The sequence below is a fragment of the Falco cherrug genome, chromosome 17, assembly GCF_023634085.1.
Source record: "Falco cherrug isolate bFalChe1 chromosome 17, bFalChe1.pri, whole genome shotgun sequence".
Taxonomy (NCBI): domain Eukaryota; kingdom Metazoa; phylum Chordata; class Aves; order Falconiformes; family Falconidae; genus Falco; species Falco cherrug.
The window spans coordinates 2,101,714-2,127,152 of NC_073713.1; the positions used below are offsets into that span (position 1 = coordinate 2,101,714).

At 44.3% G+C, this 25,439-nt stretch overlaps 1 protein-coding gene across 2 annotated transcripts in view; it reads left to right on the forward strand.

The window, feature by feature from the left end:
- UBASH3B (ubiquitin associated and SH3 domain containing B) overlaps positions 1–25,060 on the forward strand; it is a 75,610-nt gene extending 50,550 nt beyond the window's left edge. For both annotated transcript variants that reach the window (XM_027806716.2, XM_005440206.4), the window contains exons 5-14: positions 1,404–1,573; positions 3,743–3,951; positions 10,462–10,597; positions 10,981–11,101; positions 12,052–12,174; positions 14,005–14,097; positions 14,853–14,997; positions 17,943–18,049; positions 19,006–19,115; positions 19,939–25,060. In XM_027806716.2, coding sequence (XP_027662517.1) covers positions 1,404–1,573; positions 3,743–3,951; positions 10,462–10,597; positions 10,981–11,101; positions 12,052–12,174; positions 14,005–14,097; positions 14,853–14,997; positions 17,943–18,049; positions 19,006–19,115; positions 19,939–20,076 — 1,352 coding nt within the window. In that variant the 3' untranslated portion in view covers positions 20,077–25,060. The remainder of the gene's footprint in view (positions 1–1,403; positions 1,574–3,742; positions 3,952–10,461; positions 10,598–10,980; positions 11,102–12,051; positions 12,175–14,004; positions 14,098–14,852; positions 14,998–17,942; positions 18,050–19,005; positions 19,116–19,938) is intronic.
- The last annotated feature ends 379 nt before the right edge of the window (positions 25,061–25,439 follow it).

The following is a 25,439-nucleotide window of genomic DNA, read 5'->3' on the forward strand; positions in this document are numbered from 1 at the left end:
GGCAGGCATCCCATAACACCATGCAGAACAGCTCCAAGTCTCTGCCCCTGGTTCAGAGGCAGGGATACAGATGTGTCGTAGGTTCGTCACACCTCTGAAATGCATTGCTTTCACCTGACAGTGACCTAGAACTTTTCTTCCCTTTAGAAGAGGGAGGAAATGGCTGTTACATTTACAAATGCACATTTTGGAAGGCAGCGACAGGCACAGAGACATTAGGCGGGTCCAAGGACTGCTGCAGCCACATGAGAGCGGTACAAGTGGTCCCCTCCACAGTGTAGACATGCCTTCCAAACTGACACAAAAGGGGCAGTTCTTACCCCAAAAACACTGACCCAGAAGAAGGAAGCGTCAATGGCTTCTAGCAAGCTTCTGTCCCTGTGACTGCTCCAATTCAGACCGAATTGGTTCTTAGGGGAAACTGCTGCATTGCAGTCCACAGCTTGGTCAGGTTATTGCATTAAAGTCTCTGGGGCTTTTTCAGAGATCCAGAACATACTTTTTCTTGCTGATCAAAAAAAAGACAGATGAGCTTGCAAAGATACCCCTGGCTGGCACTTGGAGCCAAGTCTCTGAATAGCTGCAATTTTGACTGAATAATCAGTTAAATTTAATTGCAATTTTTGGTTGAATAAGCAAGAAGAAATTACATGCAAACAATCTATCCAATGATTTCCACATCTACTGGAAAAGTCCCAATACTTCACATACTTTCACCTTTCTGCTTCCTGGAATCTTCTCTCAATACGGGTAATTCTTCTGCTGGTTCATTTTGAATTGTTATCGTATCAATGTCTGTTTCCACAGTTTTGAATACCTCACCCTCAGTGGGCAAACTGGTAATCCAACTAATGTCCAGGGAAAAGATTTAATCAACTTGCATGAACCTGTAAATTCCATGGATTTGTAATTGCTACTGTAGGAGAAAGAACAAAGGTGGGAGAGTAAAAATTATGCTTTCTAACTTGCTTATTTTGGAGAGATCCTCAACTGCTAATGAAAGAAAGCCTATCCCTTACCTAGAAAAATGTCTTTTTTGGCAGAAGACCCAGTGGGTTCAAAATTACAATAATTGTTATCACACCATCCAGAAACCCATTGTTTCCTGAATGCAAATGCGTTTTGGCAGTTTGGCAAGGATGCTTTTTTACCACCCTGTTGTGACTCAGGACTGAATCAGACAACAAATCTTAATAATTTGATGCAAGGCGCAACACATATATAGGGCACTCACATATGACTTTCCCAAAGCCTTTTCAGAAACTGCCCTATAATGTGTTCCACTTGAGCTATCTTTAAGAGTTCAGCTCCCAGCTCCTCTTGAGACATGATAGACACTCTTACACCCTTGAAAAGCTGCTAATCTCGACAGTCACTTGTTAACTGACATCTTCTCATTGCAGATGTTCACGTGGAGCCCCACAAGAAGCAGCTCCACGTGACACTGGCCTATCACTTCCAGACCAGCCACCTGCCCACGCTGGAGAAGTTAGCGCAGAACATTGATGTCAAGCTGGGCTGCGACTGGGTTGCTGCGATATTCTCCCGAGACATACGCTTTGTTAATCATGAGGTAAATTTTTGGAGCCTGTTTCAGTCAAAAAGAAAGAAGGAAAAAAAAAAAAAAAAAAAAAAGAGAAGAAAAAAAAAAAGGGCCTAGCATAGTTGCAGGCTGCTTTAGCTGTGAGCTGAATGAGGACTCCATGGCTGCTGCCACAAGCTGCATTCACAGGCTCTACAGACATAAAGGAATTTGCCTCAGGTCCCACAAGGACACTCAGAACATAGATCTTCCACAACCCACCAGTCATCTTAACAAACAAACCATCCTGCCCTTCTTTGGCTTTTTTACTCATACTGTCTAGACTTGCTATTTCACCCACCTCATTTCTTGCTTCTTGCAGGAACAGTGTCCTGCTGGATTAATTAATTCTAACAATGACTCTCCTGTTAGCTCAACATAAAATGGTCTGATCTCTCAAGAACCAGGCCAGCATCTTAATCCGAGTGCTATCCATTTCTTCTGTATAGACTTGGCATCACTATTAATCACAACGTTTAGTTTCATCATGTAAGAAACTTTTACCCTTGTGGCCCGTATACAGAATTCATATGAGTAATTGAAGTAAGTGCAGTAGCTAAGTGTCTAAACATTGTTTTCTTAATAATGATGCTTTCCAACACAACATACAGAAAAATATATATTATGTCTATTTTGTAGATTGGGATCGGGGACATAGAGAAACCACACGTGAGATGCATCTCACCTCCCTGTAAATACCCACAAGTTAGACCTCAAAGTCTGAGCCAGTCTGAGGCTCAGCGCAGAGAAACAGGCACCTCCAGAAAGTGAGTCATCTGACCCATCTAAGCTCTCTATCTCAGGGTGAGATGAATCAACCTCTGGAGGAGGCAGCCTCCAGAAGGTGCCGGCTCAGGGAGCCAGCTAGACTCCTAAGGTTGGGGTGATTAACCCCACCAAAGCCTGTTGTGCAGAATCAGGCACACAAAACTTGTGGCAGCATGGGAAAAAGTTATTTTAGTCCAGCACACAGTACACCACAGAGTAAACAGATGTCAAAACTTGTGGAGAGCTGAAGTCCTTTGTGCATGGTGCTGGTGCTCTCACCCAGCCCAGGCCATGCCTCCTATGCGTGACATCCTCCTTTCCTATCCAAAGAGCCATCTTGTCCTTTAGAAGCTGCAAGGAGTCAACACTATCACTGATTGCAAAGGGAGTTGCTGATGAAAACCAGCTCACATCTTCCAGTATCTAACTGCAGGCAGCTATGTGTGAAAGTTTTGGCCTTGTGGTATCAGGTGACAGCGACCAGTTTCTATCTTCCTTTGAAAACACCACAAATAGTCTAGGAGGATTAGCAAGCAAACGGGCTGACACCATCGAGAGATCAGAGCTGCTCGGCAGGTTATGGTTTCTTTTTGCATGGTGCCATTGCAGAAGTTAGGCTTGGCCAGGGACAATAACACAGTTGTTCTCCTTTTAAATGGGGGACTGCTGTAGCCACTTCCAAAGTGAGTTATTGGTAGACATTTAATACATGTGGATTCCTCATGCTCCAGTGAAGGGAAGATTACGCTCACTGATCTTTCCCCCAGCTTTTAATTTAATCCTGTTCATGTTTGGAATACGAAGAAAACAAGCATGGCAACATCCCAGTATTTCCCATCACCTATGATTTTTCCTGTGCATTCTCGTTAACAGTTTTGAGAGCAGCGTGTCACAGAGTCAAACCTGTTAGCCCCCTGGCAGTGTTTCTGCCTTGTCTCAAAAGCAACAGAGACAAGGAGAACTTGCTCTTTCAGGTCAAGTGTCAGTAGGTAAACCCAAAATGGTCACTAACCACTAAAGCTGTATGAATTCCAGGTCCCAATAAGAATTCAGTTCCATTTTTAACAGGGCACTTAGATTTAGGCACACGGTCATGTTTTGGCTTGCTTTAAAAAAAAAAATCATCTCCCCCGTTTCCTCCCAGTTATCAAAGACATGACTGGAATCAAAGAGGGAAGAAGGAGTAAATACCTTGAAAAGCTTTCCAACAGCAAAGAGTGGGAAGTGGCAGGAATTCCCCCAAGGGTAAAGCTTTCCTGGATAAAGCACAAAGTGATGCATTACAAGGAGAGCTGTTCATACCTTGCTAAGGAGTGCTCCTGCCCCACTCTGCCAAAGGTTCCCTTCCATTAACAATCCTTTCATTCATTTGTGCTTCTGTTTCTCCCCCAGACGCTGCAAGTGATCTATCCTTACGCCCCCCAGAATGATGATGAACTGGAGCTGGTCCCAGGGGATTTTATTTTCATGTCCCCTGTGGAACAGACCAGTACAAGTGAGGGCTGGATTTATGGCATTTCCCTTGCAACTGGCTGTTCTGGGCTACTGCCTGAAAATTACATCACGAAGGCGGATGAATGTGGGACCTGGGTGTTTCATGGGTAGGTAAAGCTGCTCAGTAGCTGTGATTTCACCTGGGTAAGTGAAGAGTCTCCCAGAGCTGCTGAGAAGCTCGTTTGGGGGAAATGAACTGGCACACAAAGCCCTGTCTCATAAGCAAAGGATGACCAGATGCTATCCCTGTGCATGGGATTAGAGGACGACGTGATTTATTTAGCTAAGATGTTACAGCAACTATTACTCATAGGATGACTGCTGCTGGCTAATGGAGCTGGAGCAGATGGCTGCTGTAGAACCACTGCTGTGTAGACACCTCTGTGGTGGGACTAGGATCAGGAAGGTTTAAATTTGAGCATTAATTTGGGAAGCGGGAGCTTCTGTGTATAATTCCCTGGGGAGAAGGGATTGGGATCAGCAGTGTTGCTTAAGATACTCGGGAAGATTTTCAGAAGTGGTTAGTTGCCTGCCTGCCATTGGCTTCAATGAGAATGCAGACCTCACATTTTGAATAAGGTTATGCCTTAGACCTCTTGATTTTGATGGGAATTAGTTAAACGGCAATAAAAAACTAGTGCTTGAGAGGTGGGTTGAACACTCTTGCAAGGCTGTCTGCACCTCTGAAGCACCCAAACACCTTTGACAAATCTGGAGCATAGGAAGTAGTTTGTATGTCAGAGCACAAGCCAACAAGGAGAGGGGAGAGGCACGTTCCTGCCTGCTGCCCCTCTGCTAAGCACCGTGCAGGTACAGAAGTTTGGTTACAGTCACACCAGCGAGCAGATTAGTTACAAAGGGAAGGGATGGAGACATAGAACAAAACACAGACAATTAGTATTTCAGATTTCAGTGGGAAAACATGACCTGCGGGGAGAAGGTCTGAGCAGAAAGTGAAAGCATTCGGTAACCCATGTCAGCACAGGACAGTCAGAGGAACCGACCTAACGCAACACTTACTAGAAACAGATCCAACAACTCAAATCAGGCAAAATGCAGGAAGCAAAAAGGGCAAGCAGTTGTCTTCTTTAGCTGTGACTTTTCAGGCATAACACATGCAATGTGGTGAATAACAGACGGAGAGCAGGTACAGGGCAATCGTAGCTTGCAGGCTGGCTTCCAGATGTGACTGCCAGTAATCACTGCCCTTCTGGAAACCAGACCTGAGTCCTCCCCAACCCAGAAGCCCATCAGGGAGGGACAAGCATAGCAAGAGATCACTCATATACCCTCTTGTCACAACCATCTACTCTTTTCTTGCCTGCCCTCTGAGAAATGAACACCACTAATAAAGGGCTTCCATCCATACATGAGCCAAACAGAACAAACCTGTCTCTACTGAGTCTGACACTGTGAAACTCCAACTCATCTTTCATCAAGAAAAGGCCTCCAGTAACCAGACGCATGGGCAAATTCAATCAGTGTTTGTATGAAGACAGGACTTAATCCAGACCCTCCAATCTGCAATCCAATAAGACCATCCTTTCTTCCCCTAAAATTTGCCAGCCAGAATGCTCTCAGGTCCACATACACTGCAGCAGCCTGCTCTAGTGGATTCTGGGGTTTGGTTTTGTTTTTTCTTAAATGCCTAGAAGAGTTTTGAGGCCTAGGGAGTAGCATGAGAAAGAATTACTATTGCAGCAGCAACTTAAAGGAAAGCCAAATGTTTTGTAACTCAAAGCACCTCTGCCGCCAGACAAGCAAAGAAAGGAAATGCCCCTTCCCTGATTACCGCTAAAGACTATAAATCATGAATTAGAGTATGCAATATGGAACATTTATCAAAAACATTATTACATACCCGGAAACAGTCTCATTTTACACAACAGCTTCCCGCAGGGAATATTAGGTTACAGAATGTCACGTGGTCAAAACAGTACAGCAAGCTAAGGACAACCTGAACCCCTCTGCCATCTAGGCAATGGTATCCACAGTAGGATCCTTGTGGTTAGAGAAGAATGGCACACAGATATCTTCACTTTGTACACATGAAAGTAAGCATAGCAGTACTCACCGGGACTGCAGGAGAACTGCTGCTGGGCAGGAGATGGGACCCAGCTCATGGGGTTGTGTCTGAGGCTGCTGGTGGTGAGCAGTGCTGTGATCCTGGGGGCTGGTTTGTGCTGCTTCTGTGGTACACAGCCACGTCCTGTTTCATCCCTGCAGAGGATGATAAAGAACAGAATAGCAGCCATGGAGCTTTCCCTCCTAGTCACAAGAGACTGCATTCTTCAAGTGAAAATCATGCATTATTGAGATCATCACGAAAATACAGCTCACTCTGGGCTGCAGCACCCTGGCTATACCATGCAAGAGATATGACAGGAAAAATGCTATTCTGGCATATTTGATCGAATCTTTAATAAAAGCAAAATCAGATTGCTAGTTCGTGCACATTTCACCTGAAAAAGGTTCCCCTGTTGCACTGCTCAAGGGAGGCACAAGCTGAACTGTGGCCTTTGCAGAACATGTTTTTTCTGGCTAATCTCCGAACAGTGAGCTCTGCCCAGCACACAGACCTTCCTGGCTAGCACTGTACATTCAACAGAAGGACATCCCGTCCCTGTGGTAAGGCCTGTACCTCAGCTGCAGACCAACAGGCTGCCACGCGAAGAAAAGAAGCATGATGGTCTGTTTAATAGGGGAGAAGAGGCTTTGCCTTCAAGGCAGAGTTACTGCCCATGAAACCAGGTTGTGTCTTGAGAGACTCCAGGTCTGAATCCTTTCCCTGTTTACTAAAAATAGGAATGGTATCACTTCTATTCAGCAAACCCCAAGGATTCTTCATAAACTTAAACTACATTTCTTTGCTGGCTGTGGCACATCCCTGCATGATTTCTTCTCATGACAAGGACTGGTACCAGTGAGGAGAAACATTTGATCTCTGATCAGTGCTATATGTTGGGAAATAATTGAAGATAACTTGCTTCATCATCCCACACAATGCAACCCAGATCCTAAGTCTGTGTAACCCATTCTTGCCATCCCCTCCATAAGGGTGTGTGAGTGAAAAATAACCTTTCTGAAACAAGCACTGGAGTCTCCTTAGGGGAGGAACCGGTTGTGTCTGTATTGATGTCAAGAGATCTGCTCTGACTGAGCCTAGGAGAGGACGTGGCCATAGGAATGTTAAAAACAAAATACTTTTCCCCCTGTATAGTATCAAGGTGGAAGTCCTTTCCTGGTAGCAGTGGAAGCTACTGGTGAGCTGAAACCACCTGGAATGAATCCAAACTACAGATTCAGTATTAAAGAGATATCTCTCTCTCTCTTCCCCCTCACCTTAAAAGCTCCCCACAAACTGCTTGCAGAGTATTTTCTAAGTTGCCTGAAAATCAGTGGGCTACCAAGTCAAAAGAAGAAACTCTCCACCCTCAGCACACAGAGCCTGGAGGAAGTGGGAAGCCCCGTGAAGACAGAATTTACTTGCCCCACAGAAGCCACAAAAACCAAGCATTCAAGACCAAGAGCCGCTCTGCATATGCATGTAAAGGCAGAAGTGTGCTATCTTTGTATCTGTGGACCCAGCACCACTCAAAAGCTAAAACTTGCGATGGCTCCCTGCACTGCTTTTCCATTACCAGCAAAGCCAGAAATAGTCACCTCCTCTGCCCCAAAATGGATAGAAGCGCTGTAGATATTACACTGCAGTCTATTTCAGCTCCCCGTGAGATGCCAAAGCTATTCCTCGCCCCTTTAATAAGCCTGAGAAATCAGACTTGGCGTAAGTACCAGGGGGAGGAAAAACAGCCCTAATTTTTCAAGTTATATTTGTGCCTCAGTAGGGTTTTTTCCACTCTGTCTTCCTCTGGTTCTGCAACAATGGCTGGTTCATTTTACCCGGGAATCCCTCTCCTCTAGATAGTGATGAGTGACGCAGCAGAAGAGTCTTCCTACGAAGGGCTGAGGACCAGCTCTGTTGTGCCATGACAGAGACTCTTTCTCCATCCTCTGCTGCAAACATCTCCATTCTTCAAGTGGCCTTTCCTGACTGGGAGACATTGCCTCCAGGGACACAACAGTATCACTGACAGAGCGGTGAAGGCAAGGCATCATCCAGAAGACAGTAGATGTTGTTGTCTGCCTTCAGCCTCTGTTTGCCAAGCAGAAGAACCATAAGCCTTTCGGAAAAAGCGTCCAAACAATGACCTATGCTTAGAAGATGACTCAGCTGAAATAGCTTCAGTGGTTTCTGTTTTCCAGCAACATCAAGGAGGTATCACTGAAGATAGGCTGGTGGCCCTTCTCCAGACACAGCAAGATAGTATGCCTTTGCCTCATCATCATTCACAGCGAATCCTCACATCTATGAATAGATAGTAAAGCATTCATGGCCTTTTAATAAGGGCTTAGAGAGAAAGAAAGTGTCAGAAATTGTGCAGCAGCTCCTGGGGGCAAAGGAAAGAGGGGTAACCAAACAAATCCTTAGTATTCTCCAGGTCAGTGTCCTTTTGTCATATGGGCAAAGAAGGAAAGGGCTGAGATGGGATGAGAGGCTGGAAGCTGCAATACAGAAGTCAAGTCAGAGAGCTTGGGCTCAAGATCCTCTTTGTCCAGCACTAGAGATGGGTCCTAGCTGAGAAATTCAGATTCTTCTCATATTGAGATACTCAAGTTTTCAGGTCAGTGAGGATGTGTCGGTGCTAGCTGCATCTGCACTCCAAGTTGACCACTTAATACAGCGATAAACGTCTGTGGTGCTTCCTGCTCAGGGCTTAGCTGCTCTGGGCTTGGCACACACTAAGGCACTTGGGCAGCTTTTGGATCAGAGTTGGCCTTATCCTGCCAGGTTGGACAGGGCTTTGAGTAACTTGGTCTAGAGGAAGGCCCATACCCCCAAACTAGATGGGTTGGAAGGGACCTTAAGGATCATGTGGGGTTCTATGATTCTATGGCCTGAGTGTACTTCTGCCTGCAGTGTATCACATGCATATATTCTGATGACAAGAGTTAGACATGATTTCTCACCACAGCACCCAGTAATATTTCGCTCAGCCTACCCACAAAGCTCTCCTGCCTGCATTTAACCCCTCTTCAAGATCCACACACCCTCAGTTGCACTTCATACCAACCCTAACTCGGAGGTATTTGCTGCCCTGACCTCTGATGCTGTATCTGCATTTGGGCAATGAGAGGAACCGTTCCCTGGAGCAAGCCCAGCCCTTGTTAGGAACTCACCATGAATAAAATACAGTTACAAGAATCTGTAAACCTAGAAGGTCAGGTCTGAAAGAGTAAGAGCAGAAGGCTGGAGAGGTTATCTGCTGTCAGGGCTGTGCCCACAGTGGCTGCTGCCTCACACTGTTGGATGGGGATCAACAGTGCTGCCCCCAGCACGGCTGGTTCCCATCTCCCACTCCCCTTGCCTGCCAGTGCTTCTCTGCATGGCATCTTCACCTGACCAAGTAAGCCAGTACCTCAGTCTCATCCTTGCACTCTAATTCCACCAGATAAGGGACCAACATCGGGACCAATGGTGTGGTATTTTTTTCTTCTTTAAACTGGTGCAAATCATGGGATCTTGCAGAAGATCAGTTCTTAAAAAAAATGCAGATGACCTATTTTTGTTCCATTGGTAGAGGCACTTAGTGTTATTTTAACAGCTACAAAACCCCTCTGAGATTTTATCCTAACTAGGTGCTAGTCAGGAAGAAACTTCTGACATATTTAAAGCACTGAAAAGTGCAAGCAACGGCAACTATTTCTGCCAAAGTAAATGACCATAGACATTATCTGACAATGTTGTTTTTTAACGGCTAAGCAAACGTAACCCATGCAGTGTAACTGAATCTGCAGGGTCACTGCAGCTTCTGTACTTGCCTGTCAGAGTTTACTCCCAAGGGTCTTGGTCAAAGTCCTTGAGTCTCTGGGCACAAGTGCTTTATTTAGCAGGATCATCATTAGATAAGCCCCTTGAGGGAGAATGGGATCTATTATATCCCTTTGGCTACATTTAACAGGAAGCACTGGTGAGAATTAATTCCTACTGTAGATGGGAAACAGAATAGACAGCACTGAAAAATGTAGAAACAACAACCCCGACTGAGTGTGTCATATCCCTACCATGGGATACAAGCTATTTTGTGTGCAGGAACCCTGAAAACTGCCCAGCATGAGAGGCAGGGCTGTGCTCCTGCTTTCTACTGAAGCAGTAGCTTCAAAGGTGAGCGAAAACTCCCTGTAGCCATAAGTTTCCAAATGTGGGTCCACAAGACCATGGTAGGTAATGTGCAGCTGGTCCCCAGATGATGTTAGTGAGCATGGTCTTGGCATTTTCCATGAGAATATTTGAGGGCTGACAGTCTCGCAGCCCAAAGTTTGGGAACTGTTGTTCTGTGAAACTGTTTCTAAGGAAACAGAAAGCCTGCTGAGATGGGATTTGTTTCATCGTGTGTGTGCATCACCTAGCAAGGTGCTCTCTAGGCAGCACTAAAATACAAATAATACCGTAATAACATGACAACAGTAATTATCATCAGTTCCTGTAGTCCTTACTGCAGGCTGAGTGCATGAAATCCAAAGCATTCCCAAAGCCAGCATCTTTCTATTTTTGTCAGGTCCTATTCAATTCTGAATACTACGTCTTCCCCATCCCTTCAAGCCTTCACTGACGGAGCTCTGGAAAGAAGACAGCAGGAAGACCAAGGACCTGGGGACGCAGGGCCACTCACCATCATCTGCCAGAATGTGCAGGTAGGGACCCACAAACGCATAAATCACAGTTTTTCCAGCAACTGGGTTTTCCCTGACAACTTATCCTCTGGTCTCCTTTCACTGCCTGCGTCAGAAGTTACAAGGTCTCTACAAGCTTTTGAATGACATGATTAACCGCAGGCACAGAAGACATCGCCGTACCCAAACCCACCTGTAGCATGGGGCAGCAGGACCCCATCCTCTGCTCACTTTACCAGTTTTATACCAGCATACATTTACCAATTTGAGAAGAGTTTCCTGTACCCATATTTGCACTGGGGTAAAGCAAGAGGTGCCTGGTCCTGACTCCTCTTAGTAAATCAGATCTCAGAAAAACCCTTGCACTTTGATGAAGGTCAAACATCCTGTAATTTTTCTTCCAGCCCCTGAGAATAACCAGCCAGCCAGGACCTCAGAAACGCTGCCTGTTTGTCTGCAGACATGGGGAAAGGATGGATGTTGTTTTTGGGAAGTACTGGTTGTCACAGTGTTTTGATGCCAAAGGTGAGTTGGCTCCCGTGGGTCTCTCAGGCCCTGGGTTTAGATGAAGGAAGGAGAGTGGCAACTGCCTGGGGCAAAGCTTAGATGGAAGCTGTGATTTCCTAACACAGAGTGCTGCCTTGAGCACTTAGGAGTGGCAGAAGACCTCCATGCAGAGCTCTGCGATGATAAGGCTGCAGTCAGAAGCAGAAACACAAGCCAGGGAGTAAATACTATATTTGCTAATATTTGGGAGACCGTTGCTGGAAAGATTACATTAAAGTAACATTGCCGAAGAGCATTTTCATTTTGAAATGAAGTCACAATGGTAGTAGTCAGTGTCCACTGCACACATGTACTACCATCAGGAAAATATTTTGCCCAGCTGACACTCAGTCCTAAATGAAAATAACACCACTACAGGTACAGTTCACAGTGCCCTTTGGGGCATAAGCTGGAGTTTGCGACCTAGGAATATGCTTGAGTTTCAGACTATAGTTACCAGACTGTAACTTCAGGCCCTGTTGGGATTAGAGCTGATAAGAAACTTGTCAAAAGGTCTTTTTCTGTTAAAAAAATGCCACTACCTTGTAGTCAAGATCATTGGAAAAAAGGATGATTTTACATCTACCTTCTTTCTAAATTTTGTTTGAAGAGCTCTGACATTTTAGCCTCCTGTAAAAATGTAATGTTTGAGGTATCTTTTGTTGTGGGATAGAAATTATTTTCCTTTGAGGAAATCTGTCCTAAAGATAACTTTAAAACCATTAGCAGCAATCTCTGCTGATTTTGAACTGATACAGCTGTGTAACTTAATTTTGTCAGATTTCCAATTGGTATACATGGGAAGAACTGCTCAACAGCCAGGTTCTAGGGTGCAGACGTGGTGAAAGAGGGCAGAAACAGGTGTGATGGCTCTCTGCCTCTGTCTGATGAAATAATTCCAGCAGCTGCTTCTAACCTTTCCCTCACAGGAAGGTATATGCGTAGTAACCTGAATATGCCTCACAGCTTACCTCAGAGAAGCGGCGGTTTCAGGGATTATGAAAAAGATGCGCCAATCACCGTGCTGGGCTGTACGCAGGCAAGGCTTGTTGGTAAGTTGTCCTCAGCAGACAAGAGCTTGCCCAGGAAGCTTTGCTACCTTCCTCCCACACACCCAGCCAGAGAAGGTGCAAGGCAGAAAGAAAGGAATTGGGTACCCTGAACTAACAGGATTTAGACGTTTTGAGAACCTTTGCAAAGTCCCTTCACGTTCCCCAGCAAGCCCCCTCTTTCAAAGAAACCTCTTCTCCTTGAGCTGCTGCAGCTGGAAAAGGGACAGCACACAAACTGCAAGGCGTGGTGTGAAATCAGAGCCATCAGCAGCGCGGTTGCAGAGCGTTCACTACTGCCCTGTAAGCGTGCCACACTGGGAGATGCTGTTATTACCAATGTTGGTGAGAAATGTGGCAGTGTGACAGTCATCTCATACAAAATAGGCTTTTTCCTTGACTTTGACAATTAAATTTTGACCTGCAGTTTGCTACACCAATATACTTTTATCAGCCCATCTGGCTTTTCGTTTATTTGGCAAAAAACACTGCCCAAATTATTTCGTGTTCTCCCACTCCCCCATCCTTGTCGCTGACTTCTGAGCCTGTTACTTTGTAAACGGACAGAAAATCACTTGGTAGTCGAAGAGCACATATTGAGCATTGTGATTAGAGGAGCCCAGCCCCTTAAAGACATGAGCTTCAGAGAACAGTACTTAGCATTTTCCCAAATTCAAATCCTTTAGAGTACTTTGTGTTGGTCACATTCAAACTAGGGCAGCTAAAATTATACTTGCTTTTTAAACAAAAATAAATCACTGTACAACAGCAGGATGCTCAGGCTCCTGGTCACATGGCATCAGGGTTTGCAATATGCATGTAACAGAAGGCAAATCTGGGAGCAATCACAGCACACTTTGCTGGTATCATTAAATGGGTCCGAGTATGCAACTGCATACGTGACCCAGACGCCATCAACCTGCCAGCACGGCTGCGGCATGCCAGCCATCTGCAGGCAGCGGCTCCCTGCTGCAGCCACACAGGCTCGACCTTGACAGTTGCCGGAGCCATAATTCCTCTGACGGCTAAAGCAAATGAGCAGCTTCCTCATGACAGAGAGCTGTTAGATGTGCCTCTCCTTCTAAATTACCCCGCTTCACTCGAGAGATTTATAGATCAGTTTGACATGGTTACAGCCATCATTAAACATATGAAGTCAAGGTAAATAACCCCTTCTTGCTCCCACTTCTTTGTCATGCCTCTTCAAATATAACAAAATTATAATTCTTTTCTTACTACAAGTCCATGCAGTGCTGAGCAGATTCCTGTTCTTATTTGCTTCCCTTAGGCACTGCAAGAATATTAATAACCCTAATAGTGGAGTTGATTCTTATCTCATTTTCAGTGATCTTCCACCTGTGTAATGGAATGGTAATTTATACTAGCGAAGAGTTGAGCCAATTGAATTAATTTGGGTTTGAGTTAAGTTGAATCATTCTGATTTACAGCTTATAAGTGAAATTAAATTAAATTCAAGCTCTGTACAGTTTTTCTCAGCACGCTGTTTGCTTTTTGGCTAAATCTAAGAGAAGCAGAAACTGAGCAAAAGCTGCTGTGATTTCTTTGCATACTGGTTAATTACCTAGATGCAATTACCTAGATTACGTGGAGCAAGACACAGAGAAAAACGTATCTGGGTTCCACAGTCGTGCATATCACAGTGCCCAACACACCACTGAAATAAAATACAGTGGGTACATATTTCCCAAAACTCAAGCAGTGCAGCTGGGAAGCTGCTTTAGTTCCTTGCTGGATGACAGACACCCTGCTGCTGTTGTTGTTAAAATGCCATTTGTCTGGTTTTATTCATGGATGTTTGAAACTTGCTTGCAGGTGAAGCCTTGCTAGAAACTAATACCATTGTAGACTACATCTACAGCTCCCCATCCCTACGGTGTGTACAGACAGCACACAATATCCTGAAAGGTAAGACCCTAACAGGCAGGAAAGGCTGCTTTCTCCTCACTTTCTGGGAAAAAAACACTGCCAGCCAGATAAAAGGGATCCTGGCATGGGAGACCCAAGTAAATGGTAAATCAGGGTGAGGATTATTTCCACGGCAGTATACATTACATTAGCGCAACACTGTCCATAAGGAGCCCTTTTCTAACTGCACGGGGTGACAAGCGCTTAGGCAAGTGGTATGCTGCCCCCAACACCAGCTGTGGTCAGGGCTGGGTTTATCGCTCTGCCCTGCAAAAGCCAGATGTGCGTTCAGGATGGGTGGACACGGCCAGCTCAGCACGCCCTGTGCCCTTGCCTGCTCACGCTCCTGCAGCTGCTCATTGCTGCATGCTCCCACAGCAATTGCTACCACCAGGAAACTTGCTACCCCCAATAAAAATACTTTACTGTGGAAACTGGGAAGGGAAGTAGTGACAGAGGCACGAGATGCCCTGGCATTGGAAACAGTCAAAAACCAGCTCTGAAATACAGTCACACCTATGCTCAGTATATTGCATGTAGCTGCTGGCCAGAGGTTTACATTCACTGGCATATCATATGCCAAGTACATAAATTAAATACTTCATCTTTCATAACTACTATTAATCAACTGACTACTTGGAGGAAAAAAAATATAATAATTTACAATCAAACCGAAGTATTAAAGCTGCAAACTCTTGCTGCCTTCCTCTACATCTGCTTTCATTGAGATCTGGTCTCCTTTCTCCCTTTTCCAGGTATGCAACAAGAGAACAACCTGAAAATTCGAATAGAGCCAGGCTTGTTTGAATGGACCAAGTGGGTCTCTGGGAACACACTACCCGCCTGGATACCCCCGGTGGACTTAGCTGCAGCTACTCTAAGTGTTGATACAACCTACAGGTAACAGAAAGTGGGGTGGGGAGGGTCTTGAATTGCTTTTTGGCTTTGTGTCTGAAGAGTAACACTCTGCTGAGTTTCTAATATAAGCAGTGACTGAAAGAGATGCTGAGGCTCCCAGAATAGACTTGGAGCAGGCTGGAGGCTGCTGTGTTGAACATGACCTGAGAACAGCTTGTTATAAACCAGATTTCCCAGATCACTGACAAGGTCCAGCTATATTGCTGATCATGGAGGTCCTCTTTCCAGTACTCCTTCTGTCCTGGGCATCTTTCAGGTGTCCAGGAAACCCTCAAAGTATTTTTGTTTTAACCCTTTTCCTAAAACTTCATAGTTTGGGGTCAGATAACAGAACTAGTTTTGCTGACTCAGTTCCCTGAACATCATGTTCATAGACTGAACTGGATCCTAGGCCCATTCACATCTGCCCTGCTCAGGAAAAAGCTTGTCTGGCTCTATTATGATTAGCATTGTGATGGATCTTAATTGTAAATTTTGCATCACCCTGGGGAACATGCTTACATCTGTCAGGAATTCAGGGTCTGCTGTGACACCAAAATGCAGAGGTTTTCTATCAAAGCGGCTAAACCCTAAGCATTTATCGCTTCTCAGCAGTTACATCTGAAACATTTCTAGTGGAAATAATTGCAGGTTTCTGAGTCAGGTTTTCATGGTATTCAAACTAAAGCCAGTTGGTGAAAGCAAACAAAGTAAATGTCTGGGTGAAAAACATCTGCATGGCAAATGGATAAGCACCACTGATTCTTCCTCCTGCTTTGCAGACAAGAGAAAGATAATTCACTCTGCTTTCAAGGGCTCTGACAGAGCTGCTCCAGAAGCGCAGAGCTGACCTCCCAGAACTCAGCATTTTTGCCAGCCACCCCTGCGGCTGCAGAGATCAGTCCTGGTGCCTGGTTAAGCTCCATATCTTGAACTCATGCCCTTGCTGCCAGCCTCTGCTGCTTTCCTTCTACCCAGCCACATGGCCATACTTATGCGTTCCCAATATCATTGCCAACAAACACCTCAGAGCTGGCGGGAACAACCTGCAGTCTGAGTCTGGAGGGAAACTCAAGACTTTTCTGACTCCCCAGCGAAGTATCGCAGCCGTGGTGCCCTCCAGCCTAACACACAAGTGCTTTTTACTGTAAGCTGCAGAGGGAAAGGCTAAATAAAGCCCAGCAGAAAGTCATGTGGCAAAGAATAGACAAGATGATCTGCTCAGGCTTCCTACTCTCAAATTTATGATTCATTTATACAAGCCAGACTCAAAAAGCTCCCACAAAGAAGGAAGCTCCAGAAAGGTCATACAGTCCCAGTCTTCCACTGCACCTCACTGTTGAAATATCTGTATCACTATGACTTCTTGCAGAGTCTTGCTCTTTCCATCTTAGTGTGAGCCTGATCGCCAGCTGAGCAATCTCAGATGAAAACAAAACATTTATTATACACACATAGTATACATACATAGGAGTTCTACCTACATGGGCTTGGTGACAAATACTTTGGGCTGGGCTTTTGTGGTTGATGGTATCATCAGAAACGCTGGTATTTCCTGGTGTCCCAGTGCACCCGTGCATTTAGGAACCTCAAGCAGAATAAGCAGTTGAAATATTAAAACAAACAAACAAAAAAACCTAAAGAAAAAAACCCTGATTTTTTTCATACTTCATTATACCATAAACCCCTTGCATTGTGGCCTTCCAGTCTGCAGCTACATTTCCAACACTCTGAGAGTATCTAAATAGAAGTCCTTACACTGTATTTATCCCTGAAAGGGTATCACATGGCTAACACTCAGCAGAGCAGCTGGATCACAGGAGAGTCTCTGCTTCAGAAAATACATGCCTTCTGGGAAGACTATAATGAATATTCTCAGCATAAGAAAAGAGCCTGCTCTTGTATGGTCAGCTGGTTAGGTGGGGGACTGGGAGACAGCCCTCCTGGAATTCTCTGTCTCCTCTCTCATGGGTAATTCCTGTAGATAAAACAGATCGCTGGATGGAGGGAAAAGTTAGGTCTCCTTGCAGCACAGCATGAAAATAGAGCCTTCTGCTGCCAGTCCCTTGCTTCTCTGTGCACATCAGCCTACTTGAGCTGATACAATTGGCCAGAGTCCTGCCAGGCAATTCACTGAAACGCCCTGGCCCAGGAGGAGGCCGGCTAATTCCAGGCATTTCCCAGCAATGCAGCTTTACAGATGGCCAAAGCGGCTGTTTGCCTCTGCCCTTCACCGTCAAAGCATCAGCAGTGAAGGGAGCCAGCATCTGGCTTCTCCACACTCCACGTTTCCCCCTGTACCTGCCTTGTCACCTTAGACAGACACAGTTGTTGTCAGCCCCCCCTCTAAGCTGGAAGCTGTGGTAGCACAGTGCAGACCTCAGGCTGCCAAAGACGGCTTGGGCGGCGGCTTGTCACGCTGCTGGGACCTCACAGCTCCCAGCCAGTGGAGCCGACCCATCTGTCTGCAGGCAGCTGCGTCGACACTGTCCTTGTCCTGCTGCCCCTTCCTGCTCACCCACTCCTGCTGGGTACAGACTTTGTTCTCCTGCCACTCACTAACTTTATGTGGGTGGGTGAGCCCTGAAATCTGCTCATCACAGGACACATGCCTAAATAAACGCAAAGTGGCATCGTTGTTGCTGCATGCCATTGCAAAAGCAACACAAGTATAATCAGCATGTTGTATGCTGCCTCTGCTAATTGGTCTACATTAGAGGAAGCAGTTACCATTTTCACCGGATAACTGTAATATCTTAATGCAGGAATGGTAAACATCTCAGCCCTAGACTTTAAAAATAATCCTAGCAGTCCTGACGCAAGATACAGTTCTGGGGATCTGGGGAATTAGAAGAGCTAAAGAAGCAGATACTTTCAGATGAATCATAACTTGCACTTAAAACTTTATCCCTTCTTCCAATTTACCATACTTGTTTTTCTGCTCACAGACCTCATATTCCTGTCAGCAAGTTAGTGGTTTCCGAATCTTATGATACATACATAAGTAGAAGCTACCAAGTAACAAAAGAAATCATCAGTGAATGTAAAGGCAAAGGTAAGTGCTCCAGAGCAGATGGAAAACACAACGGGCTCTCTGGGATGTGAATGCCGACATTCCTGACCAGTCTTTCCCTCTTCAAGGAGACGAATCTCCCTCCCTGAATCTCTCATCCCCTCTCCCAGAGACATTGGAAAGTCCTGTATGTGTCTGAACTATGAGTTCAGATACGCTCAGCTTACAAGAAAGGTCCATAAATTTAAGTAGCAGAATTATTTTAGGGATCCTTACCCAATGCAAGCTGTCTGTTTCTCAAGGGAATAAATAAGCCATTTGCACTTTGCTGCCTGTTGCCAGCATCAAATGAGGCATCTTTCATCCCCTCTCCGAGCTACTCTTCTGAAATATATTACCCATAAAGACTGTAGAGAATTTCTCCGAACACAATATTGAAATAAAAAACCCTCTAGCTTTTAGTTTTCATTCACAATATAAGATTAGGATGTTTCTAAACTCTGGTTATTTCCCTAATTTCATTTCACCGATTTGTCTCTACATTCTAAGCTTTTATTTCAATAGCTTGCACACAAACTTCAGTAGCACAGCATGGCATTGGTTGTAAAGGATCTTGGAAATGGAAACCTAAAGCTATCAGGGTGGAAAACCAGCAACTGAAATTAAAGTGCTTGTTTTAATCAGAATTAATTTTTGGGTAGGAGAAAAGCATTTGCTTCACAAGACAGCTGAAATCTCATTGGAATTCTTGTTTTCTTCATAAAGCCATTTTAAAACTAAGTAGCACCGAGTTAACCGTTATCCTGCAAACTGAGAAATGCTTTAAACACGCTAATAAACCAGGCTTTTTTCCCCCCAGTACGCATAGTTTACTATGTTGTTGTATTATGAACTGAACACATTTTGAACATTTTTAATTGGTCTGCTTGATCCTGGGCACCAGTCCCTAAAGCTGGCTTCACCTCCCTCCTCAGCCTGTGTTTCTCACTTTATTTCAGGAAATAACATCCTGATAGTGGCACATGCATCCTCCCTGGAGGCTTGTACCTGCCAGCTCCAAGGGCTCTCGCCACAGAACTCCAAGGACTTTGTACAGATGGTCCGAAAGGTAATTACCACCAAGGAGTCAAGCTCGCTGGCTTTACAAAGAGAAATTTGCAATCTGCTTAAGCAGGCAGAGGACACTTTGTTCCCCTCGTCTCATTATTGTGCCTGTTACTATGTTTCACCCATTTCAGCAGTCAGAGAGTAAAGCAGATTGGTTTAAGAGGCTTATCTTAACGTGTCACTTCTGTAACAGATAGCACGGGATCAGATGCCCACCTACAAATGGGCTTGCAGGGACTCTGCTTTATGCTTGTAGATACCAGGGGCTGTACAGAGGCTCCCACAGTGCCCTCCAGTGCCGAAAAAACCCGAACCACAATTCACAGGGCACTTCTGCCCTACACCACTTCCCCTTCTCGTTTTACTCTTAAAGAGCTGTTAACTGACACAGAAAAGGCCTGAAAATTTTAACAGGGGCTCCTGCCTTCATTCCTTTACTCCAGCCCTGCCTGGGGAGACGGCATTATCCCCTGCCAGCCTTGCAGACACTCTCTGGGATGTTCGCAGCCGCTGCTTGATCTGAGCACACCTGAGCCAGCGTGGCATCCCTGTTTCTCCTCCATAGCTGTGCTGGCCTTCAGGGTTTGGGACCATGCCAGCCAACAGGGCATCTTTGGTTTCACCTGGCCCATATTTAAACTACATTACAATGATATAACCTGTCTTTCCCAGTGTTTTGCATGTATCGTGGTGCACAAAGTCAGCGGAGTCCTAGGCAGTGAAATGCTTCCGTAGCAAAGCAGGACTTCAGCCCCTCAGGGAGCTCCCTCCTTGCATAGCTCAGTCCTTGCTCACGGCCTTTATTTCCACCTCTCTTCACACAGATTCCATACTTGGGGTTTTGTTCGTGCGAAGAACTGGGAGATACAGGTGTGTGGCAGCTTACGGACCCTCCCATCCTCCCTCTCACACACGGACCAACTGGAGGCTTTAACTGGAGAGAAACCTTACTACAAGAATAGGCAAAACTAAATGAGCAAGGAAAACCCATGGCCTTTCTAAGCGTTGGAGAACGTCTCTTCTTTCTTGTGTTTATTGACAGTGGAAAAATTGTCACAATATGTTCAGTGGATCACACAAACAGCTGTTCTAGCAGATCTCTCAGCCACAGTCATGCAAAAATTCTCATATTCAACTAGGCAAATTCAAAAGGGAGTGATTTGAGGGGGAAAAAATATTAAAATACAGATTGAAGCTCCTGCACAGCGGGGAGTCTCTAGTCAGTAGCTTGGGTAGTTTTCCAACCTCGAATGGAACTCTGATAACACCAGTAGCTTTCACTGCCTTCTGCACTGCATTAGGAACAACTAGCACTGTGTAAAAGTCGAGCGTTCAGGATGCTGGGTGTTTTTTCACTACTATTTTCGCAAAGCATTAGCAGGCTTGTTCAGGACCACATGTTGACACCCCCCTCACTCACAACCCCCAAATTGTCAGCACCTTGCATAAAGTCTATCGCCACCAGCTGGAAATGAGAGTCCAGCATTGCCGCTACAGGCAGCATCAGATTATTCCTCTCCTGTATTTTGAGCACTGTGTTAGGTAGTGTGTTGGGCATACTGTGGATGCAAAGACTGATTGACGCTGATCCACGCCAGAAGAAAATTATGAATTTCACATCAGTTACAGATGAAGTTTGCACATCAAAAGACAGCACCGTTGTGAACAAAGACTGGGAGCAGTTTCTTTCAAGTGGAGATGAAATAAGAAGCCTTTTCCAACCAAACTTGCAGGATTTAGAAAGTTGCAGGGGTCCTTTATTTAGGTTATTAAAATCCACCCTTGTGCACAGACCCAGCCTAAAGTGTTTGTGTCTTTAAAATCAGAAGACCTTGGAAGACTGTTCTCCCTTTCATACTGAGGTTTTGTGCTGGTCATTTACACGGTGATGGCTTTCTGTCCCTTGTGAGCTTTTTTGTCGGCCCTGGTGAGATTCTGCAGTAAGCAGCTTTCTTCAGGAGGTAATGATGGAATCAAAAAGATGCTGAATTTCAGCCTCCGCTGCATGCTTTGCTTCCTTTTCCCTAATTCCTAAGTGCCATCTGTCATAAAGACAAAGCAGAACTGAAAAAATAGTACACTTAGATTTAGGAGCGACATGCTTTGGCCTACTAAGATGCTATTTATCTTATGGGGGAAGGGTTAGGATTTTAGGAGAAGGGGAAGAGAAGGGAGCTAAAAATCAATAGCTAAAATCTTTGAAATCACAAGTGTATCTTAGTGCAACAGCCTGCAAGATGCCAATACCAGCTGCTTCACAGGAGAATGCAAAACACACCACAGTGGGTAGTTTATAGCATAAACTGGCTTCAGAGCGGGTTTCTTTTAGATTAATATTAAAGTCATCAGCCTTGGGTCAAAAAGTTCCTGCAGACATTTGTACAGGTCTTATCAGTGTAGGCTTGCTTTCAGAAGGTACTTAAAAATGTGTGTAAATGGGATGAAAGAGATTCAGGCATACTCCTTTCTTGCTTTGGGCCATAAGTCTGAGTATCCCCACAAATAGCATCAAAGGAAAGTTCATAAGTGCCAGGAAAGAAATTCTGGCATTCTAGGTACCCCTCTTCTATCCAGCTTTTCTTCTGCAGAAAGTGTTAGTGTCCTCCTTTGAAATGTTTGTATGGCACAGAAGTTCATACTGCCCAACTTTGACAAAGGTTTACTATTCATAGCAAGATCAAAGTTTGTTTTGTGTTGGTTTCTTTTAACCTATCAAGCCTTCAGCAGGACTGGTCTGGCCTTCAGCAGGATATGACCGAGCTGCACTTTCAGCAGTCAGAAGAAATAAGGAGTGATAAACTATAATCCCTTCTTCCTAAACGAGGCAAACCAAAACACTCAGCAATTGTGATGTAACAAATCTTAAGGGGGTTTAGCTCAGCTTTGTCTCTGGGTCTTATTAGGCTTGCCAGGGAGAGCACACCAGATTCTGTACATATTTTGTGTCAGCAGAGAGCTCATCGTGTGCAATATGTACTTTGTCACAATCCATAACAATAGTCCATTATTTATACATTTATGACTATGTAACACACAGTAGGCCATTCGTAAGTGCATTATTATACCAGGGATGTATAGTGAAAAGTCAGGGAGATAACTTACATGATGACAGAAGAAACTGCTCCTGTGCAGTTCTGCTGCTGTCACTTTAGTTTTTAACTATAATTTGAACTATTGGATGTGTACAGACATTCCGAAGAGCACTTCCAGCTTGTTTTCCTCTATGCTTACTCATTGCAAAGTTGCAAAGAGTTTAAAACTAAATAGATGACAATCACACCAAAACTAATTTGGTTACTGATGCATGCATAATTCTCCAGACTGCTTTTTATTTTACAAAAAGGGCCAGCACGATGTAATTTGAGACAACAATATTGCCTGTACAGAACAGTGGAGGCTGCTGAAGTCCCACTGCAGTTAAGCAACATTACAAGGAATTTCTTTAGACAGAAGCATGAAACAGAGGGAACAAAACCTGAATGCACAATATTATACTAGCTGATCTTTGCATATAGTAAGTAATATAGAAAAGAGTGTTGTTTGAGAAGGTAGATGTTAAAATACTCTTCTTAAAAAAATATATATATTTTTGGATGTTTGGGAAAGTATTTTGACAATTGTAGTCTTATCTCAAATTAGTTTTTTCAGGTGTCAATCTCAAAAAGAAAAATCTTATTTTCTTCTAGCATTTTGATTTTTCATAGGGGTTTTGTGTCAAGTAGTCTCATGTTGATAAGGCTTGCGGGGGGGGAGAAAAAATTATTCCTTTAAAATTTTTAATTGAGATGTTAAGAATACACAACAATTGCTGCTTCACTTTCACTCCACTGCTGCTCATGAATGTGTATTTAATGTCACTTCAGTGTTTTGCCCCAGAAGAACATTAGACTTGATCTATCTAAAGCGTGTGCAAGTCTTTTCCTTGCCTTCACTGTGAGCTGCATCAGATCCCAACAGTTCAATTTGGGTATAGGAGGCAATAGCAGTTCCTAAATTTTTCCCTCTCTTCCCAGTTAAGGAATAAAGCTGGAAAACTGCCAAGAATATGTTGTTTGTCCAGTATTTTCATAAACTGCAATTTAAGGGTTGGTCTAGAAAAATCAAAGTGCAGAATCAAATTCTAGCACAGCAGCAGTTGGTGGGATGACCAGAAGGTCAAAACCCAAGGTATTGGAAGAAGTTCAGGATTGATCAGGAGTTTGTCCTTATTACTGGACTTTATATCTCCCTCTGCTGAAGGGGCTGGGAGGGATCTGCAGCATGCCTCAGCCCCAAGGCTTGAGCTCTGCCTGCAAATACCTTTCTAATGTAATGCAGCTGCCAGGTCTAAAGTTTCATGCATTTCCCTTACATTTAGTGCGGTGGCCGCTACAGCCAAATACTTAAATGCTCTGAGCGCAGCACCAGGTTGTCTGTGAGCGTAAAGTGACATTGTATACTCAAATCAACAGAACTTTGTTTATGCAAGCTGAGGATCCAGGCTATAACTTCAGAAAAAAACCCCACCAAAACAACCAAACCTATTTCCCTTTTCACTCAGTTTGAACAGTTTCAGAAAGAAGTCAGGGGATGGTAGAAGCCTCTTCTCTCCAGGGAAGTGATAATTTACATCACCAAATAAGTGGTTGTTTGCAAGAATTCTGTAGGAATTATCTTTAGTGAAGGCAACACAAGCAGTAATTCTGCAAAGCAAAGAGGGCAGAAGGGATGTTAGAGTGCTATTGCCAGCATATTCTTTTGTATCTGCAGGCTGAGCCCCCCAGACAGCAAGATCTCCAGGACACAGGTACCATGACCTTAGACTGTGCACTAGCTGGGGCTCTTGGATAAAATGTCAGAAGATGGGGAAGAGGTTGTGTGCAGCAGTATGACAGACTCAGCCTCTTTACATAGCTCCAGCATACTGCACTGGATGTGAGGGGTTGTAAACTTGTCCCTCTGGGTCCTTACAAAGGCCTGATCCAGAGACCAGGGAAACAAAGAGGGATGAGGCACGATTTTCTTGGCCTACCACTGACTTAATGAGGAATTTGGAGGACTCGCATCTGTGCAGGGTTGAGCCCTTCCAGTCCCGATTTAAGAAATGCATGCAGAAGTAGGGTGAGATTTAGTGTCTAATTATATTGATGCTAATCTCAAAAAGAGGGATGCTGGACAGTTGAGTTAGGCTGTAGCTGACTAACCTTTATTTAAACCCAAAGCTGAAAATTAGTTTGTGATGCTTCACAACTTAAGATGCATTGAAATTCTGTATGAAAACTATTGTTTAGGAAGGGAGCCTAAGTAGATTTGGTTTGTTTTTAAAAAAGAACCTAAGCACAGAGGAAATTATATGAACTTTAAAAACATACGTGAAACGATGGTGGTAGCAGACACAAAACGGTGAATGAACAAAGAAAAAAAAACCTTAAGCAGTAAGCATGATTGGTTGCGTACACTCCAAATCACTACTTACTTCTCACCACTTCCTCAAATACTTGTTCCCCGGGGAATATTCATGAATCATACATGCTACATAACAGAAAATACACAGCCAGTTCCTTTCTATTACTTCCCACTAAAAGGTATTTTCTGAAGTTTCTGTGAACATCTCTTAAAACTTGATGTTTATCAATGGATACTTTTTTTTCATGTTAAACCTGTTGTATCATTCTGTTTATTATGTTTTATAGTGTGAGCAGATTGTATTTATTTGAGAAAAATGTTTGCTGTTTAAAAAAAACAATAATTGTATTGCCAAAAATAGCTGTAATTACCTGTGACATCTGTATTTTTTTATTTTGGGGGGGTGGGGGGTTGGTTGGTTGTTTTTAATCTCAGTTTCAAGTGCTAACAACTGTTAAAAAAACCACTGCATTTTAATTTGCTTATGACATTAAATGGATTTCTCTGAAGTCAGACAAAAACATCTCTTAGATGATTTAATAAAGATGCCATGCACCCACACCTTGCCCTTCCTATATAAGTTCTCCTAAGTGCGTTGGACTTTGCCAGAGTGAATATTCTGACACAGACCTCCAAGGAGGGGTCCCTTCTGAGGGGTCTGTGCATTGCTGGGGTGCACCTGAGCAACACTGTCAGCGATTCCAGCAAGAGGTAGGTAGGAAAAACGCCTGTGCTGGGTGTATGCCTAGAGAAGAGCTGTGTTGGGACCTTGAAACAACAAGGGAGCCAGGCAGTGCTGCCCACACCACATCCCATTCCGGGATGCTCACCCGGATGAGGTGTAGGCCTCAGAAGCACCAAGGAGAAACCGGAGTCTGAGCTACATTTTTCTTTGCTCCGCTGGAGATGAAGTTCATTTATTTGACAGCAGATGGCACAA